This window comes from Drosophila subobscura, chromosome E (assembly GCF_008121235.1).
Source record: "Drosophila subobscura isolate 14011-0131.10 chromosome E, UCBerk_Dsub_1.0, whole genome shotgun sequence".
Classification (NCBI taxonomy): domain Eukaryota; kingdom Metazoa; phylum Arthropoda; class Insecta; order Diptera; family Drosophilidae; genus Drosophila; species Drosophila subobscura.
The window spans coordinates 4,737,802-4,757,717 of NC_048531.1; the positions used below are offsets into that span (position 1 = coordinate 4,737,802).

At 45.3% G+C, this 19,916-nt stretch overlaps 4 protein-coding genes and 1 long non-coding RNA gene across 7 annotated transcripts; 1 reads left to right on the plus strand and 4 right to left on the minus strand.

The window, feature by feature from the left end:
- Window positions 1–283: 283 nt before the first annotated feature.
- LOC117890533 lies at window positions 284–795 on the minus strand. The gene is made up of 2 exons (XR_004648584.1): window positions 685–795; window positions 284–629 (listed from the first exon to the last, which is right to left on the minus strand). It is a non-coding gene; the product is annotated as an uncharacterized LOC117890533 (long non-coding RNA).
- A 2,631-nt stretch (window positions 796–3,426) lies between these two features.
- On the minus strand, window positions 3,427–4,677 carry LOC117892614. Its single transcript, XM_034798964.1, has one exon. The coding sequence runs from the start codon at window positions 4,654–4,656 to the stop codon at window positions 3,427–3,429; it is 1,230 nt and encodes a 409-aa protein (XP_034654855.1). The 5' UTR covers window positions 4,657–4,677.
- A 1,325-nt stretch (window positions 4,678–6,002) lies between these two features.
- Window positions 6,003–7,729, minus strand: LOC117891604. The gene is made up of 5 exons (XM_034797137.1): window positions 7,633–7,729; window positions 7,329–7,575; window positions 7,163–7,245; window positions 6,954–7,103; window positions 6,003–6,893 (listed from the first exon to the last, which is right to left on the minus strand). Exons 1-5 carry the CDS (start codon window positions 7,727–7,729, stop codon window positions 6,232–6,234), a joined length of 1,239 nt encoding a protein of 412 aa, XP_034653028.1. The 3' UTR covers window positions 6,003–6,231.
- A 724-nt stretch (window positions 7,730–8,453) lies between these two features.
- LOC117890154 (ERI1 exoribonuclease 2) lies at window positions 8,454–18,380 on the plus strand. 3 transcript variants are annotated; one of them, XR_004648559.1, is made up of 4 exons: window positions 15,652–15,996; window positions 16,963–17,210; window positions 17,274–18,026; window positions 18,091–18,380. XR_004648559.1 is itself a non-coding variant. In XM_034794846.1 (3 exons), the coding sequence occupies exons 2-3, from the start codon at window positions 17,117–17,119 to the stop codon at window positions 17,849–17,851; spliced, it is 672 nt and encodes a 223-aa protein (XP_034650737.1). In that variant the 5' UTR covers window positions 8,454–8,837; window positions 16,963–17,116; the 3' UTR covers window positions 17,852–18,376. The 3 variants fall into 3 exon arrangements, 2 of the variants coding, with proteins under 2 accessions (XP_034650737.1, XP_034650736.1); XM_034794846.1 differs by lacking the exon at window positions 15,652–15,996 and adding an exon at window positions 8,454–8,837 and having other exon boundaries at window positions 17,274–18,376; XM_034794845.1 differs by having other exon boundaries at window positions 17,274–18,376.
- Window positions 18,371–19,891, minus strand: LOC117890152 (damage-control phosphatase ARMT1). Its single transcript, XM_034794842.1, has one exon. It carries the CDS (start codon window positions 19,870–19,872, stop codon window positions 18,424–18,426), a length of 1,449 nt encoding a protein of 482 aa, XP_034650733.1. The 5' UTR covers window positions 19,873–19,891; the 3' UTR covers window positions 18,371–18,423.
- Between the last annotated feature and the right edge of the window lie 25 nt (window positions 19,892–19,916).

Here is a 19,916-nt window from a genome sequence, read left to right on the forward strand (position 1 = left end):
ACATTGTTTGGCTTCGGGCGATGTGCCATTTTGCGATACTCTAACAGAGGGGTATGACGAATCAGAGATTTAGTGTTTGACAGCTGTTTCGTTACTAGAAATTAGCAGGCGCATCGACATGGCCATGATACAAATGTTCCCTGTCACAGATAAACTATGGAATTTCATTCTTTCTCTTCTGCCTTTCTCGACCCTGTAATTCGTATGTATCTGGACCCTGACCCTGATGCCCATTGCAAACCCCTGCAACTACCACATTGTTTAAGAAAAACCCATAAAGTTCTTTCCCAATCCAGATTTATTACGACTTGATCTTGTCTTCAAGTCGAATAAGTCAGCAATGACATTTCGCAAATTAGAATTCAGTTAGCTCTTTGGATTCGACGGACGATTTTCTGGCGTTGATGGTCCTCAGCAGGAAGGTCCACAGCTGCTGCAGCATCCACCGCAGGGTCCACAGCACGGTCCACAGCAGGGACTGCAACAGGGTCCACATGGTCCACAGGGTCCGCAGGGTCCACATGGTCCACAGGGTCCGCAGGGTCCACAGCAGGGGCTACAGCAAGGACTGTAGCATCCGCCGTAGCACGGTCCACAAGGTCCACAACACATTTTGAGCCGTAAAGTTTCTATAAAAAAAATATGACTGTATTGTCACACCATTTTTTACTAATTTTGATTCACCTTTTTAACAGGAATCCAAAAAAAAACACTGAAAACTAAACAAGAAATTTGGATTTTGATGTTGACTCTACTGCTCCGGGTTTGGGACTAACGAAATTCGGAAAACAAACCCCTATACCATTTTTTCCATGCGTTTGAACTGACTCAAGGCCAATGTGATGACGATTTTTAATTTCAAAACGCAACGATCGATCTGTAAGGGTATCCAAAGCTCCGGCAAATGCATTCCAGTTTTCCCTTTCATGTGTTACTTTGGCTTTGGTTGGGTGATGAGGTTTGAAGAGTAGGTGATAGAGGGGCGAGTGTGGTGTGATGGAGAAAGGGGTTTGGGGCTCGGGTCGGTAACGCTTTTGTGTCCTCCTCGTCGACGCATTCGTGTCAAATGTATTTCCCTTTTTTTTTTGGTCCGTTCCCTCTCTCACTCTGTCTCTTGCTGTATTTTAGTGTAATTTTGTTGATTACAACGTTCTTGCCATGTTCTCTGCGCGTGTGTGTCTGACATTGTTGAGTGTGTAATTTATTTGAAGTGATCCTAAATTATACATGTATTTGTGTCTGTGTCTGCATCAAGGGTTTGAGCCACACACAGCAAAATGTATGGCAGGGATACGCTTAAATTATAAATAAATTTGCCACACTTTTAGCACTTTTTGCATAAGTTTATGACAATTATCATGAAATTTGTATAGCAATTTCTTTTTATTTGAAGTAATGCATATTTTGGGTTATAATTACTGAAATATATGGATTTTTTTCCACTTAAATAGCTGAAATTTCTCTTTTTATTTAAAGAATTGAATATAACCAATCAAATGTTCAACCAATTCAATCACAATTGAATATTTGCAGAGCCACTTCGGGCCATTGGAAGCCCCCAGGGGGAGCAACCGTTGAAACTAATTTGATTTGACAGCAGCACACACCCACCTGATCACACCCACAGCCCCCAACGACCCACTAAAACAAAGGCTCGGTCCATGGCAAAAAAGTATGCGATACTTTTATGTATCCTTCTCCTTTCTTGCCTGTCCTTTTCTTTCGTTTCCTTTCGTTTCGTTTCCGTTCTTCTTTTGCGCCTTTCTGCGCTGGCCTCCTTTACGGCCACATTATTACTTTTTATGACCAAAAGAAAGAAAAGTCATGTTTGGGTGGTTGTTAATATAAAAATTGTGCTGCTTAGACCTCCCCATAAACCGCCCTGCTGCCAGACTCAACGCCAAAATGTCTAATGAAATCTAATAAATTAAAGAGATTTACACAAAAGGCCGTTGGCCGGGGGCTAGTCTCAGTACATCGCGGCCCCTTCTTCACGAAGGCCGAGTGCCTCTGATGTCTTCAGCCAGCGGCCTAATTCCGTGGTTGGCATAACTTAAATTAAACCAAATTATTGACTTTTCGGTCAAATGCCACATCGCCACAAAGGCAGCACCAGCAGCAACAACAACAAGTGTGAAGGAAGGAACTTAAGGACCCCCAGCACTCCTTTATCACAAACTTTTCCCCCAGTTGTCACACAATCTTTTGTCTCTTGTTGTTCTGAATGAAACCCAAGGAGTGAAGCCACAAGGAGATCAAAGATAGCTGGAAATGCGGTTAAAGTTCGTCGAGGCGAACGGAAACTTTCAACTCGAATCAAAGTCCCACTTAAAGCTCCGATAGAATGTTTTATTTTATCAACGAGAGGAGTTCATTCAATTAAAATTGATTTGAAATCCTTTATTTTTGTGTTGTGATACAAAATCCAATTTCGTGTTTGGCCAAAAAGTTTAATTGATTTTCAATGTTTTTGCATTCCTATACGATTATTCGCGAATTTATTTGCAAAGGTATAGAAATACATCAACGAATAAACGAGATTATGTGCCACAAAGAAAATGGTTACAAATTCACATAAATCGAGAGAGAAAGCAGTTTCAAGGGGGGAATTGTAATCAACTCCGGTGGGACACCTCTTCAGCACTGGCTCCAATGGGCGGTGCGAAAATCCCCGGGAGAAAGTCCTCTATAAATCTCTGGCGATTTTAGAAGGTGCAAAATTGTATACATAAAATATTTCTACTTATTCGCATTCGTTGAGGTAATGTTTTAAAAATGATTTATGGTTCCGCCTCCCCCATTCCCATCCCTCCATTGGCCCAACCGGATGGAGGAGGCATGTGTGAGAATTGCTGGGGTGTTTGCCCCAGACAGTACCGAGGACCAACCTACACCTACTTGGCACCTCAAGTGCTCGGCCAGCCATGCAATTACATATATGTATCAGCAGGAAGACACACACTGGAGAGGGCGGAAGAATCCTCCACTGTTATTTTTGTGCACGTTACAGCACTGGCGAATGCATAAATTATGTAAAATTACCCAAAGAACGAGCGGATGAAGGTCCTGGCCTTCCTCCTGGCTTCGTGCATGTAAAGTGCGTGTTATATTGAACAAATAATTTCTGAGAGAGTGCAATAAATACATGATAAATGTCTTAAAGCTGGCCGAGTGCTGGCTGCGAAAGTTAATCAAACCATATGAGAAATGGCATCGCCAACAATGGACAGAAAGGGAAAAGAAAACATTGTTTCGAAAGGGTTTACATGGAATCCTTTTGAGCGGAAGAATTTTCGTATTTTTGTAGAGACGTTGAACAATATTCATTATACGCTCCAAAGCAAACTCTTTTCCCCTGGTAAAAACACATCTAGTTCTTTGTGAAAGTTCTTTGTAATTCGCTAGCAACATTAGTTCTAATCGCACTTAAAATAACCTAAAAATTCTCCCTTTCGGTTGGGTAATCTCGACTACAATCGTTATGTCCTTCTCGGACACCACCGCTGACTTCTTCCACATGTAGTGCAGATGCAGGAAGCTGCAGTAGGCAAAGGCCAGGCGGAAGAACAGCTGCCGGTTGGGCGTAACCAGGCCGAGCACCTGAAGGCCGGGCTGCAGCAGGCAGCGCCTGACGCTCTGGCTACAACTGTCGGCATCCTGCAGCCGCCAACGATATCGTCTCCGCTCCAGCCAGCCGTGAGTGGCGAGGATCTCGTCGAACTGCAGCAAGCGGGCCAGCTGCAACCAGCAGATGTCCTGTGGGGCAGCTGCGGCAGCCACCAGGGCGGACAGGGAGTGCATGAGCTGGCGCAGATTGTTGGCCAAGAGCGCGATCTGGAAGATGCGCCGCCACTGGACATAGGAGAGGGAGTAGATCATGCTCAGGTTGTAGACTATGATGAGGACCAGCTGTGGAGTGATGCAGTCGAGCAGCTCCTGGGTGAGCTTCGCATAGGATCGGTGCAGACGCTGAAGGGATCGGTGACGGCGCTGGAGCCTCTGCACCGCCTTGTGATCGGCCTTGAGTGTCCCAACGGGCAGCTGCTCAGCGATGGAGGCCAGCTCGTCGTTCATCAGCTCAAAGGATTTGGTCAGAATCGTGAGGGCAATGCTCACCAGGTGGGTGCTCATGTCCATCACCCAAATGGCCAGCGAGACGGGCACCACGAACACGACCATAAAGAAGACCTTCCACGTGGCGTCCTTGGACAGCATGAAGGTCTCAAAGTACATCTTGAAGGTGAGCAGACGGAAGACCAGCTGCAGCACCAGCATCCAGGACAGCCGCAGCTTGCAGCGACACCTGCGGTACAGCTCCGGAGCCAGCCGCAGAAAGCAGTTGATCAACCGGATTCGCTCCTCGTACACTGTCCGCGGCTGCACCAGCAGACAGCAGGCAAACAAGAGCAGCTGGATGTGCAGGAGCAGTGCGTATGGGTGCAGCAGGGCCAGGCTCAAGAAGTAGGCGAAAAATAGCCCCAACATGCGCGCCATGGTGACGCTATAAGGCGTCAGGTGCACCGTGTTGTTGGCCGTCTCATAGCGCACCCGCATGAGGCCGAGATAGTAGAACTGCGCGAGGTAGAACCGCAGCAGGAGCAGAGCGTGCAGACTGATGTAACGGTTGCTCAGGCGGAGCAAGCGCCAAAGCGCCATCGATGAAGTTGGGCCCCGAACTGGCCAACTGGAAACCCCGAACTCTTTGGGATTGGTGTGGAATAATTGCTGGCATTAGATTGGCTAATGGCCCACTGATGAGCAGCCTGATGGTCTCCCATTAGGGCTGCACAATGTTTCAGTGAGAACTAGTTCTGGATGGTATTCTTTGGGTTCTTTAAACAGGACTAACCTTGATATGCTTTAAGCTCTAAGAGAACCTTTTTTTTGGGTGGACTTCCCAAAGGACCAACTATTTCTATTACCCAAGAAAGACCCCGCCCAGACACATTTTATTTAGATATTCTCCCCAACATTCTTGCACTTCATCAACATAATTTGTTATGCAATTAATTTGAGTGGCAAAAAGTGGGGAGAACTTTGTTAGAAGGCGCCAAATGGCTCCGGGCTCCTGGCTCATGGTGCTCATGGCTGATGGCTGATGGAGAGGGCTGCGAATGTTGAATATGAAGTCTGGTAAACAAGTTTTGCATAATTTCCATAAAATATTTCATAAACAACTTGAGAAATGGGCAAAAAGATGAAAAAGTAGAAAAAGAAAACAAGGCAAAACTCGCAGCGGTAATTAAAAAGTTCACAAAAGATGCCGGTCCGGTCCGGCACGGTTCGGCTCGGTCCGGCATCGTCTCCAGGGACACCCAGAGACCTTGGGAAATTGCTACCAAGAAGGACGAACCATCTTCCGATGACAGGGCACAAAACTTGCCGATTGAATCTCTCTCTCTCTTTGCTCTGCCAATCCAAATAAATTAAAAAAGAAGTCGCAACTCGTTGCCAAGTTTGTCACCGCAGAAAAATAATAATAGGAAGGAAATAAAAGAGGGGGGATTATTTTGTATGTAGATTGGTAGTCCAAGCCAGTAGAACCGCAAACTGTGGTTGCCGTGGACAACACTGTGGCCACTGTCCAGTTTCGGTTTCAGTTGTGTTGTGGTGTGGATGTTCTGGCACAGTCGTTGCAGTGTCACTGCTCATTATTGTTGGTTGATGCACAGGCAACGGAAATTGGAAAAAGTTCCCATCCTGCCCCCGCTCTCTCTCGTCTGCCTCTCATTTAGTTTTTGCATTTATCAAGTACACGGAAACTGCAGCAAGATGATGGTTGACTGGCACTATTGATGGGATATCATCAATGGATGGACAGGGTCAAGGAAGATCAAAACGAACAAAATCTGCGCCTTCACAGAAATTATTATTCAATTTTCAATTCAAGTCTTCAATTGTGTTGCAATTGTGTAGGGAAAAGTTTAGATATTCCCGCTTGATGGGGAAAACAGCTGACAATAACCGGAAAATTCAACTCTCTCTCCTTGCTCTCTGTTGTGTTCTATTGACACCGCGCTCTCTCTCTCTCGTTTAACCGATTTCGGACTTATCTTTGGGACATTTAGGGGTAATTCGAAACGGTTAAAATGTATCTAAATGGGTCTCAGAGTGGGGCAATTTTTACGTGTGCAAATTCTGCTGCGATGTTTCGTGGAGTGGAACTCAATGAATGAATGAAACCTATAATGAATAATGTACTTGTGTTGGGTGGACGAATGAGAACTGCTTTTAAGTGCTATCAGCTATATCGCGACTCAGAAAGTCGAGCAAAGCATCCCGGGCACACTCCGCATCCGCATTCAGGCAGAAGAGTTTACGCACATCCTCCAGCCAGTTGCCGATGATGTAGCGCTTGATGCACGGCATTACGGCCATCTGACGCAGCGTCTTCAGGCAGTACAGCTGCAGGCGGGGATTGGTCTCGGTGGACATCAGGCGACCCACATGGCAGGTCAGCAGGGTAAACTCTCGGCAACGCCAAAGGGCGCGCTTGCTGTGGAGGCCGTTAAGCAGGGCCAGGACCAGAAACTCCCAGCTCATCACCTTCTGCCGGGGCAGCAGTTTGTTGGGTTTCTTCCCTTTGTCCTGGAACACTTCGAACAGCAGCTTCACCCCATCAACTGCATCGAAGCGGCGCTGGCCCTCCGGACAGCGGAGGAGCAGAGCGAAGGCTTTGGTGGCCATGCACCAGAAGAACGGCAGGCGATTCAGGATCCGCGAATGCAGAAACTCAAACAAGCCGAGTTCGATGCCGCGCTCGGGATTCAGCTCCAGCATGTGGCAAAGATGGTGCCAGAGATGCCGCGGATATATGGGCTGGCAGGGGTCCTGCATAAATATCAGAACCGCTGAGGTTAAGTTATCGGGATCCTGCATCACGATGCCCAAAACTGGTGAACAAATCGATTGTTTAGCAACTCAAGAATCAAAGTGAACTGTCGATTGCTTACCCTTTGGTTTGCCCGTCAAATTGCGCAAGATTTCAGCGGCCAAGTCTTCTTGGAGTGGCACGCGATTCTCTATTATTTTGTAGAACTCAATTCTCAGGCACTGCCGATTAGCAATATTCTCGGCGCCATTCAAATTGCGAGACAAAATGTCTAAAGAAGTGGAGAGTATTTAATGCCTTAATGCCATAGCCCACACTGTATTTACTCACTGAAAATCTTTAGATATGTTTCCACCTCGCGGTACTCCTCTCTGTGGATCTGCAATATCATCCTCATAAAGGCATTCTTCACCCTGTCGAAAAGGAAGACACAAACAAACAAAAATACAGATCAACCATCAGCCCCCAAAAGAAGCCTACCTCCCTCAACACTCACTTTCTCACAATGTCCATTTCAGTGATGGCTCTTTGAGCATTCAACGGATTTAGCAGAAACTCTGTCAACGAAACAATAGCCTGCCAGTGGGTCAGACACACGTCACTGTCCATTTCCTTCATCAATTTGGGTAGTGCAAACCACCCGAGGGCCAGCTGTGCACGATCCTCAAAGTACGTGGAGCTGGCGGGGCAGCCATCTGGGTAGGATTTGCACTTGTCACGCCTTTCCGTGGCCTCTTTCCATTCTGCGGTGGTATTTGCGTATTTATAGAGCTGCAAAATACACTCAATCCCCGACTTACCCGTATTCTGCAGGCAGTTTATGGAGCCGGGCTTGAGCACATCTTTGATTTCGAGTTGCAAAAAGTTATTGCGATATTTCTCCAGCTGCTCCCACATATTGTCCAATGCAATTTTGTTTTACTTAATGTTTATTCTATTAAATTTTACAAAAAATATACTCAAAGTGAGTTGTTTTTCTATAAAAGAATTGTCAGCAAGTGACAAAATTTTGAATTAAATTCCAAACGACAGTTTGGCGGCAAAGCTGAGCTGCCAGACTCTCAAATAAGGTTAAGTTAAGGTGCTGCCACACAGTTGTATCTCGAAGCTGAACGCAAAAATGAGCCAGCTTGCTCGTAATAAATTAGAAAAGGCTTTAAATTGTGTAAAATCTTGTTCTGATTGCCATTAATTCCGAAAATTGACTGATTCGCAATGTAACTTTAGGTTTTTAATTGTTGTGAAATAAAATCTCGTGAATATCGACCTTAACTGTGACTTGCACTTGCCTGTGAATTAATCTTTCTCTTCTTCTTTCAGCCAACATCTCAAATTCTCAAAATTTCTTTAACTTTTGAATTGAGCGGTTGAGGCGCGCGTGATAAACAAATCGAAAACAAGACGATTCAGTAAAAGTTAATAGCTTTTTAATCGAATGGACATTTTATTGGCGCAGCTTGCGAAATTGGAAAAGAAAGTGAATGCTTGCAATGCAGGTAAACTGCACTTACTTCGATGCTCTTTCTTAGAACGTTTTCTTGTGCAGCAGTATTTAATTCGAGTGACAGTCAAAAATGTAAACAAACGCGTTAAATAATTAACAAAAACACAAACCAAATATCGAAAAAGCGAATTGCTCCGGCTTTTGTTGTTGTTTTTTCTGCTGCCTCTGCTGCTGCTGCTTTCGTGCCGGTGTCTCGCGCTCTCTTTCTAACTGTTCCTGTGCTTTCACGTGTGTGTGTGAGTGTGTTTTGCCTGTCATCCTGCCTGTGTGTTTTGTGTTTTGTGACTGTGTCCGTGTGTCGGAGCAGACAACAAAAGAAATTGCGCTCTCCGCAGCCGTCTCCTCCACTCCCGCTCTCCTGCCTAGTTACCGTTACTTGCTGCACTGCCAAAAAAAAGCAACAAAAATACGAATTTTGATAGAAATAATTTATACATTTTTCGAAGAGAAGAATTCAATTCCAATCGACAACAAAGATGGCCTTGATAAAAAACTGGCAAGGTGAGTTCTTAAATATATGCCCATATATAATATTACATACATATGTATGTATGGATGTGCATATGTATGGGTGTATTTATGGTTGATATATGTTTGCACGCGTAAAAGCTGAAACCGGCTTCGAAAATTCGAAATTGCACCGTTAAAAGCGCCTTCTCCGACTCTCTTTGCGTTTCCACTTAACGGCGGGCCATAATTACGTGCGGTTACTACATTAACCAGGAGCGTAGCGATATCTATGAGGGGTGTAAGCAGCGCACTCCGAATGTCATTATTAATCCATTTAGTTATATTAATCTCTATGAATAAAGATATTGATACATTTCAGTTCGTTTTTAATTCCTTCTTGGGTGTGATTCCGCCCCTGGCTTTCAGTTCTCTGTTGCTGTTGCTCCTTAGTCAAACAATTACTTAAAGCATGTAATAACTTTTGCTTAAATATTTGTTCCCCCCCTCTAGTTGTTGATGTTATTGTTGTCCATTTGGTCAATGCACTCACGCGGCCCTGAAACGTAATCCGATTGTTTGCTAAAAATACTCCCCCTAATTGCGATACTATTATAATGATTGCTCCAACTCGTGCCGATTGTTTAATATTAGATAATATTACTTGTTGATGTTCCCTAAAATAACAAATGCGACTGCTAGTAGCTGTGGGCGGTCTGAGCGATTATTCATTCATCATTGATTCTGGCTGATATTTATGTTTTTTAAAGGCACACTGCACGCCCCCTTCCCCGCCCCGCCCCGCCCAAAGTAAACAAACACCGCCGTAAAGGCGTTAAGTCTCTGATCAGTTGATTGGCCTGCTGAATGATTGCCCTCGTGCTCCAAAACGTTAACGCCACATAGAAGTACATGCTAAGTACAGTGAAAGCTTCCTTGGTAGGAAACTTGATGTTCCAGTTCATCAGGGAGAGAGCTCTCAGAGAGTTTAAGAGTGTTTCATTCTCTCTGCATTCCTCTCATGATGCTATTTTGGTTGTGGGTGTAAAAGTACTCCTCTTTGGGAGATACATTTATCTTCTCTAGGCAGCACACACTGTAAAGATTGTGTACACACATTCAGATTACAGAAGCATGAATTAAAAGGAAAAGCAAATGTCTGAAGTCATTTGATTGCGAATTGGGTTAGAGCTGGTTCAAGGCGGTTTATATGGCTGGCCTGGCCTGGCCCTCTTCCATTTCACGCTTTATTAGCGCGATTCGCATTTTATTTATACTGACTTTTTTCCATCTTGGAATTGGCCCATGGCCCCACTCCTATGGCTACTGTTTGCCAATGCAACTTCTTTCCCTGATTGACTCATTCAACCTCCCCTGACAGTAGCAATCAAGGGCTGTATTGAAGTTCTGGTCAGTCCAAAAATAGTCACTTCTAGGCCCGCACTAGTAATTGAGTGTAATTGGAGCTGAAAGCGAATGCTCTTCTCCGTTCTCAACTCTGAAGTGCAGCTTCTCTAAACAGTGACAAATGACATTTTCAGGGCAGGCACAGGCACAGGCACAGAGCGAGCATTGCATTGGAAGCTGTAAAAGTGCAGTGGCAGGCAGTCGGACCGGCGGATTGTATCTACAAAAGATGTGTACATACACACATACTCGTATGTTTGTGGAAATCTTTAGCTGTATCTGCAGCTGGATGACTGACTGGATGGCCCCAATATGTCCTCGACTGACCCGCTGCTGCTGGCTGATGCTTGCACATGCCATATTCATAATAATAAAATATATACATATGTACATAGTATACAAAAAGAACACAGATATAGACAGAGGAATGGAATGGAAACTTTTTTATGTACGAGAGCCACACACGAATAATACAATGAAACTTTGCGAAAGGCAAATAAGAGTAAAACGTCATAGGATGCTGCTTCTGCTGCTGGGATTGATAAAGCTTGTAATCTATATGGCGGCATGGTCTCGAGTTACCGTATAAATAGTATCACTGCTATATACCATGCATAATCTTATATACTCACTTATAGCATTGCTCTGTATAGGTAATCTTCGGACATATGGAAGATCTTATTGTTATACGACTCGTGCAGTAGCCTGGGCCTGGGCCTGTGCCTGTGCCTGTGGCTTGGGCTTTAATTTAATTATGACTATTTTATTAATTGAAATGCGTAGTAGTATTTCTATAAATGGAATCACTTCTCTTTTGTTGTTCCACCTTTTAATGTTGTTGTTGTTTTTGTTATTTTATCTGTTATACTTTGGGAACACAAAACAACAAAATTCCAAAAGCTTTCAATCAGGTAATATTTGGTGCTTCATAATCGTACATTTTATGGCCAGTTTTGATTTGTCACTCGAGTCAGAGATAAGTCGCATTGCCGCCGCATTCCTACTGATCGCTGATCCATCGATAAGATTCCTCTGCCACCACAGAGTTCTTTCAACCCGCTGCTCCTGCTTCTCCTTCTCTTTTGTGACGAAGTCCGCGATGCATTTGATCGATCAATGGGAAGTCTTGGCCCTGCACTCGTGAGTACACAGCCGATACACAGGCACACAGGCACACAGGCAATAGCGGATTGCGCAATCCTCTAACATGTCACAGTGGTGTTGGTTCTCCCTCTCCTATTCGGCATATTGTATCTCGTGCAAACCAGTTTGAATAACAAACAAACAAACCAGCCCAACACACACCCCTAGACCCCCAGCGTCAGCGTCAGATGTAAACATTGTAAGTACTACACTTGGAAATACTCGAAATACAGTGCAGGCTCTCACGGATGGACAACCAGCACAGTTCTCAAATGGTTTGAGTAGTTTTCGTAGTAGGGAAACCCGTCGTCAGAAACTGAATACAAATATTTCAAGATAATGTCAGGCGCGAGACACACATGCATATTAAATAGAGGAATTATTTGCAATTGTTCCTCATTGCAGCGATAGCTAATAATAGATGATAAATAAATCCATGAGAACTTCCTCGACTGCCTCATAGAATCGGCAGTTGGAACCAGTTTCTTGTTGAAACTAAATCAAACAAATTTATGAATGTTGCTCATTTTATAGGCTATTCATTTCAACAATGATATCAGAGCAGTAAATTTACTGCTGCGCACAAATTAAAGATCAAACAGAACAATTGAATGGATGGACAAACAGAAGCCGCAACGAAGATTTCATACGCTTTATGCCAGTAGCAAAAAATTACCACCCAAACATCGTAAGTAACTTGATTTAGGAGAAGTGCGTAACCAGTTCAGTGATTGATCTTCTTTTGGGTCGATTGTAGAGTATTTTGAAGGTAAACAAAGTCGCCGCCACAGAATGTTGACCAATGAACGTTTTGCGCAATTCAATGTCTGGTTTTCTGATGGTTAGAGACTGCGGGAAATCCGGCTGAAAGCAGTTTTCACCAAACTTATCCAAAGTCAAGAGCATGGCGTACACAAAACTCACAGATACAGTGTACCAATACATCTAGGTGAACGAATAGCACGAACCCATACCAACCATATGTATATGTACCATACATACAAGCATATGTACCTACTATATACGATTCCACAGCGCACACAAGAACTGAATGAAATGAAATGAAGTGAAGTGAAGTGAAGTGAAGGGTTTCTCTCATACTCGCACACAACTCGTACAACAAATGAATGCAATTCTACCACGAGTGTCAGGGGAAAAGCAAAGGCACAGGCACAGGTCAGAGCAGCGAAGGGAGCGAGTGGAGCGAGAAGGTCGTCGTCATACACTATATTTCGACCTTTCCCAGTAAAATAGTATGCACGCGCGGCACGCGGCATATGCGCAATAAATATATATAATTTCTCTCATTTCCATTCCCCTAGTCGCCAGTTCCGTCTACAATTCCACTAATTTCTATCAATTGCAATAAGTCCGAGCGCCCACTCCCCGCGCATTATGCATGCCAGGACCTTGACTGTAATCATCCATAAATAAATATATCTGCAAGTGGCAATTATCCAAGCCCAAGGGGAAGTCAATTGGCTTGCATACTTGCATTTACTACTGCACGTGATGATTGTCTTTGCATTCCGCGCTTTGATCTGTCTACGCTTGGTGGTTTGAGCTCTTCCCATTTGACGCTTCGATGCTGTGGAACTTAAGTTATTCACCGATAGATCCGCTTGAAGTTAGCTGGAAACCCCCTTGCTATTTATAGCTTTTGTTTTTTGCTACCAGCTCAGATCCATTGTGCTCGAGCACGCTTCACATTTGGTGAGCAAATCATGACTCTGCCAGCCATTATACTCCCGTGTGCTCCCGTGCATGTGCCGGAAAATGTAGTGTAGTTAATTGAAATGGGTTTCGCTAGTTTTTAAGGCCAGCTAAACTTTTTTGCCCCATTGTTTGCTGGAATCTAAATCACACATTACTCAGATGTTTCAGTTGTCCAATTAGTGGTGGGCGGAGGAGCAGGCGGGGAAGAGAGAAATAGTTAAGTGGAAGGCAAATGTGTAAAAAGGGGCTTGTCATCGTCATCGGTCCGATAATACGGAGAAAAAGAGAGGGCGAGCACAGTTGTCAAGAAACCTGTTGCCGCTGCTGGCTGACTCGTTCTAAGAATTTCCTTTCATATTAATCATTCACATTCGTTCCTCTCGTACCACTCGTACTGTGTGGAAACATTAAAACAGGACAAGCTTTTATCTATAAATCAGTAGTCGAATAGTTTGAAACAGTCGACCACAGCCGTAGCATTGAAGAGGACAAACTGCCCTGCCGTCCGCTGACTTGAATTTATTGCCTAGTTCCAGCTCTCAGTGTAAGTGTTTAAGCAGGATACTAACTAGCCAAATGTCTAATCTCTGCTCTAAATTCGCTTCCATATTGATCGTTTGCCTGCGTTGCACGCATTTCCTTACAAAACATTTTGTTTTGTGCTCCACCACTGCCATTTTCCACCCACTTGGCTGGCAATTTTTCTAAATATAGCTTAACCCATTAAAGTCACTTGGAATGAAAAATGCAAAATGCAAAGCCGCCTCGCAGTCGATTCAATTTGTGCTGCAAGTAAAAGTGAATTTCAAAAGTGGCTGCCCCTCCAGCCGAGGCACAGACAGGCAGTCCGATGGACAGAGTTCATTCATCCAATTTTTTGTTTTTTATTTTGTCTGTGGGTAAAAATGTGGACTTCCGCATATATGGGATGCATGTATGTATGTATGTATGTACGTACTTACGAAAGCGAAAGTGAGAGTCTGTCGTGTGTCTGCATCGCCCTCTCTCTTTCGCTCTGCCCCAGTCGGACCTGGTTGCTTGTTGTTGTCCATTTAATCATTGCAAATTTTATGCAATCTGCTTTTGAGTGCTGATCTTTTTATAACCGCCCGCCCCATGGTTGTGTGGGTATGTTTGTGTGCTCCATAAATCAAAAAGCAGATCATGTCAGGCCTTTTCCATGTGAAATTCAATTTGATTAAGAAATGCGCTCGCAGCGTGCGCCAAAAGTGCATTGACTTTAGAGGCTGCCAGCGCTGTACAGCCATTTGGGTAAATGGAAAACTGCTGTAATGGAATTTAAAACGTATTGTAATGATCCAAAATAGCAGCGCCAGCCAGATAATGTATCTAATTTTAAAGTGCACGCGCTCTGAAGATTATCTACCAAGTGATAGGCACGCGATTCGTATATTTGTCTAGTCTCCATTTCCACTGATATGGATAGCGCCTGGTGGCCATCCAAGGACAGGAGGAATCCGCTTATGATTGCCATCTGAAATAAACGGCAATTAGTAGCAGTAAAAGGAAACATCTCCTTTATGCAACCAAAAATGCACTCGTAGTTATTTGATTTTATCGACCAAACAACAACGCGTCCGTCATTACAGAACCCATTTGAAAAGCGCGCGCATTCCACCAGACTGTGCTGTTATGTGCTATGTAAAGCAGCTGCAATGTTAACCCGCCCTCGCACAAAGTGGCAGCGCTGTCCTGGACCTGGGGAACACGGGACTTTTCACGACCACAATGAGTCTTTATTCCATCCGCACTTACATACGTATTTAACCGTTGGCAACATAGTTTGTATGGGCCAGCAGCATGCTGCAAAATATGAGCTGAGCAGCATTGTTTCCCAGCACTTGGCACAGAATTAGCAACATTTAGTACCCCTCCTTGAGATACTTGTTCTGTATTTCAGCATATCTGGCTTTAATTTCCTCTTCCGAGTAATCTTCTCCTTTTTTTTCTCAATACCTTTTCTACTACATTTGTTTTTGAACAGAAAACTTTACTGCTCTTGACATTTTTAGTTCCTCAAACATTTATTTTTTGGATTTGAAAGAACTCTTTGGCTGTAAGCCATTTTGCCCTGAAACTCGGGGGTATTCCTCCCGACCTTTTTAGTTTTAACCTTATTTTGCTATCAATACAATAAATATAAGTCATGAAAGTCAGCCAATCTTGTAGGGAATTGAATAATGATTCGAGTAAAATTACTTTTTTAAAGCTGAGAGTCCTGACCAGCTGGTAATATTAAACAGAAGATCAAAATTGTGGAAAATAATGTTAGATTACGGTATATTTACAGTATTTGGAAAATTGAGGGTATATTTCGGTATTTTCTGTAGGTATATTTTATCGATAATTCCGCGGTCACACGGACAAATTCGCACATGCCGCATTTTTTGCATTCCAAAAAATAAATACATTTTCTAGTGTTCGTTCGGCAAACAACTCTTTTTTGAGTTCAAAATTTTCAGTAACTTTTTTATAATATTCAACACAAAACTGAAGTACCTGGTCAATGCGGACTCATCTCTGTGACCAACCAATTTCGCAGTAGCGATTAAATATAAAAAAAAAAAAAATAAAATAATAAAAAATTCTCTACCAAAATGAGTGTGGAGACGAGCAAATTGTTGATAAAGAAACTGCCCTGCGACATGGACGAGCTGGCGCAGCTGATACGGGAGTGTAAGCTGATAATTCCTCGCTCCCTGAGCTCCTACGGAGGTCGGCGGGCCGTGATCGAATACGCCGATGCCGCTGAAGCCCAAAAGGCGCTGGGAGAACTGAACGGGTTAAGTGACATACTGGACAAGCCGCTCTGCGTGAGTCCGTTTGGACCGCGTGCCGCCAACGACGGCAGCCGTGGCAACAAAAGCACCCAGACAAAGGCACCGCCATCCGAATCCGCGGCGACTGCCAAGCAGGAGATCAGCAAGTACGTGCAAAGGCTATATGCCTGCAATAATCAGTGTGACTTTACGCAGCCGCCGCCGCCGTATCTCCGCTATAGCTATCCCCCCATCAACGCAGAGATTCTCGCCGCGATTGGCCAATCCCTGCAGGCTGACACGCGCTTCTATCAGCAGGTTTTGCACTTGATGAATCGCATGAATCTCGAACCGCCTTTCAAGAAGCGCACCTCCAGCCTAGTCGTACAGAGCCACCGGAAAAGTGTCGGTATCCAAACGGAGGTCATTCCCAGCGAGAGTGAAAGCGAGTTGGAGAGCGACGAAACAGAGCCAAGGGCCAAGCGGAAGTGTCTCCTACCGTCTACATCCGCTGCTGCCAAGGAGAAGAATCTGAAGAGAGCGCGACAAATAGTGCAACAAGCCGCCAGGCAGGCCATTCATTCAAATGCTCAGCAGGAAGCTCCGGCTCCCGCTTTTACGGCTCCCAAAATAGAGCTGAAACTACCGCAGTCGCTCAAGCCGGCGATAGCAAAGCCAGAGAAGCGTTTGTCCATACAAGAGCTGGAAGCGCTGCCTGTTTACAAGAGCTACAAAGAGGGGGAACCCAGCAACAAGTTGTACATAAAAAACCTCCACAAGAACATCGGCGAAGAGCATCTGCGCGAACTTTACTCGCAGTACACGACGCCAGAGAACCTGGATATCAAAGTGATGCAGCAGGGCCGCATGAAGGGCCAGGCTTTCGTTACATTCATCGACCTGCCCGATCCGGAGGCGATAGCCAAAGCCCTTGGCGAAACCAACGGCCTGCTGTGGGAGCAGAAGCCCATGATAGTCTGCTACGGCAAGCGGACCTGAAAAGAGGTTAGGGTCTCCCTCTAGAGAATCTTTCCAAAATGTCTTGTAGTTATTTCAGCTGTCATTAACTCTCTTTTACAATCCATTCTCAAAACAAACACCAAATTTAAAACTGACTTTTTGTGTTTTTTCAGGCAATTGGGCCTGATTGAGACCATCTACGTGGAGGGAGCTCGCCCTGATCCTGCCAACGATCCTGAGGAGTCGCTGAACGAGGCAGACATCACAGCTCCCGCCAACGCAGTGCCCATCAAGACAAAGAAGTCGCGCAAATCCAAGCAGTTGGCCATGCAGCCCTATACCTATGCCATTTCCGTCGACTTTGAGGCCACCTGCTGGGAGAAGCAAGCCCCGCCACAATGGAGAGAGTCGGAGATAATTGGTGAGTGTCTCCGTATTGGGCATTGCAAACATAAGCTAATCATCCGTTTCTTGTGTCTTGCAGAATTCCCAGCCGTTTTGGTCAACCTGAAAACGGGCAAGGTCGAGGCGGAGTTTCACACGTACGTGATGCCCTTGGAGTCGCCACGCCTGAGCAATTACTGCACCGAGCTGACGGGCATTCAGCAGAAGACAGTGGAGGCGGGTGTGCCACTGCAGACGGCACTCAATAAGTTCTGCGAATGGCTGCGAAACGAGTTGCGTGTCCGCAACCTGGTGCTGCCAAAGGTGAACAAATCCAATATACTGGGAAACTGTGCCTTTGTCACCTGGACGGACTGGGACTTTGGCATTTGTCTGGCCAAGGAGTGCACACGCAAGCGGATACGCAAGCCAGCCTGCTTCAATCAGTGGATAGACGCGAGGGCCATATACAGGGAATGGTACAAGTACCGTCCCTGCAACTTCGCCGATGCCCTGTCCCATGTGGACCTGACTTTCGAGGGACGTGCACACTCTGGCATCGATGATGCCAAGAATCTGGGTGCCCTCATATGCAAGATGGTTCGTGACGGAGCCCTCTTCTCGATCACCAAAGATCTGACGCCATATCAGCAGCTCAACCCGAACAGTGGCCTCTGAGCTGCAACGATCAGAGCTCAGGGGTTAGCCATCAGCCATCCCTCCAAGCGAGCAGAAAGAGAACAAGAAAAACAGAAAACAAATCCATTTTTGTATGGGATTCTATTTAATATAAAATACCAGAACAACAAACCAACCCAAGGACATGGAGGATGTGCCTAATCTGACCACAAACGTAAACAAAAGCTACAGAAGTTTCTTGTTTTTATTTTGTATTTTATCTTTATTTCTTGTAACAGCAATTGATAAGACTTGAAATTTGATGTGCGATCGCAATCGCAGTTGCATCTGCATAAGGGGACTGCAGCTGAATCCCTACTGCTACACAGCAGGAGTACATCTAAACATCTACACATAGCTATAAATATGGCCTTAGAGCATACATATTTTTCTACCATTCATACTTACTTGGTAATGCTTAGCCGTAGTCTATAATATGGAATGCAATACTTATTTTAACGACTTACACCGCCTACCACTAGGTCATAGGGCATAAAGTAATAATAAAACGACAATAGCTGCATACGTATTATGTGCTGCTGTATTGTATCAAATAATACGAGTGCGAGACATCATTGTTTGCTGTGGTGTTTGCACTGTAAGTCTTCAACCAGTGCATCCCCCGAGAGTCTGTGCATTATGGCCACTTGGATGACGCCCTTCTTGCCTGTCCTCATCCAGTGGGGATCCTCCTCGGTTAGCCACTCCACCGTGCAGATGGGGAGGCCGCAGTAGATGTCCGACTTGATGGCCCGCAATGCACAAACACTGGTCGGAAGGAAGCCGCGCAGACAGTCGATCAGAGGCGCTGTATATTCCCAGTTGATGTCGCCCAGCAGTTTGCGATAGTTGAGGTCCCCCTTGAAGATGACAAGCGCTGCCTCGCTGAGAGAGACATACAGGCAGGGCAGGCGCTTCTTCATCTGGCTGCAGTCATGGGGGCTGGTCCAGAAGTAGCAGGTGTCGCACAAGATGATCGAACGATTCCGCATGAAGCGGCGCAGTCGACGTCCGAATGAGGCTATTTCGGCAATCTCGTGTCGGCGAAGGAAGTTCAGCATCCAGAGAAAGTCCTGCTTGGTGACGTCGGAGATGAACCAAGGAATGGCCTTGACATGGAAACGCACTTTGCAAGCCAGACCCGCGTCGATGAGGTACTCGGCCAGCAGCAGGTCGGTGAAGAGTTCGAAGCCAGCGTTATCGCACACAATGTCCACATAGACGGGATCCCAGGCTTCGGTAAGTACACGCCAGATATCCGCAGACTCATCCACCAGCAGATCAGACTCGTAGTCAGCCATCAGCGTCAGAAACTCTTCATTTGGAGCCTCTTTGTTTATGGAAAGGTCGCAGCGGTTGCTCCACAGCGCCAGTTTCAACATGCGCTGGAAGTTCTGCTGAGAGCGCTGCACTCCCCGCATGCCCGTGATAACGTTTGCCATTAGTTGAACGACACTTGTAGTGGCATCAATCTTTTTCTGGGAAAAGTAGTCGTAGCTGGAGAGAGTGTCTGAACGCCGGAAAATGGCCCAAATGCGGCGATACATATAACATTCAGCGTGCAGCCAGACGGAGGAAAACCAACGATTCCTATCCTCATTAAGACTGCTTATAAACTGATTCCAGTCCTCTGAATCTGGGGCCTTGCCGTGGAACACCTTAAACTCGTGGTTTTCCTGCATCTCATCGCGCAGCAGCTGCAGGCTCCACGAAATCCTTTTTAGATCAAAGTGTGCATAGGCTCCAGAGATCTCCATTATCTTCGGCTCGTTATCGAGTAGGAAACTAACCATCTCCGCCACCATCATTCGCGAGCGGTGCTTAATCGTAAAATAGGCAAAACTACGCTGGAAATGGCCAGACAACTCCTCGCGCGTCTTGGGTGCTATGTCATATATTAGGTGCCGCTCGTTGAATGCGAGATCCTCCGTCTGTTTGATATTGGCCGAGCGGACGACGGCAGGGTCAATGTCCGTCTGGCTGGTCATCTCAGTGGACTGATCCATTTTGTCGCCCATCATTTTTTGACTAAAACTGGAAAATTTGATGGCTTCCTGCCAGGCAA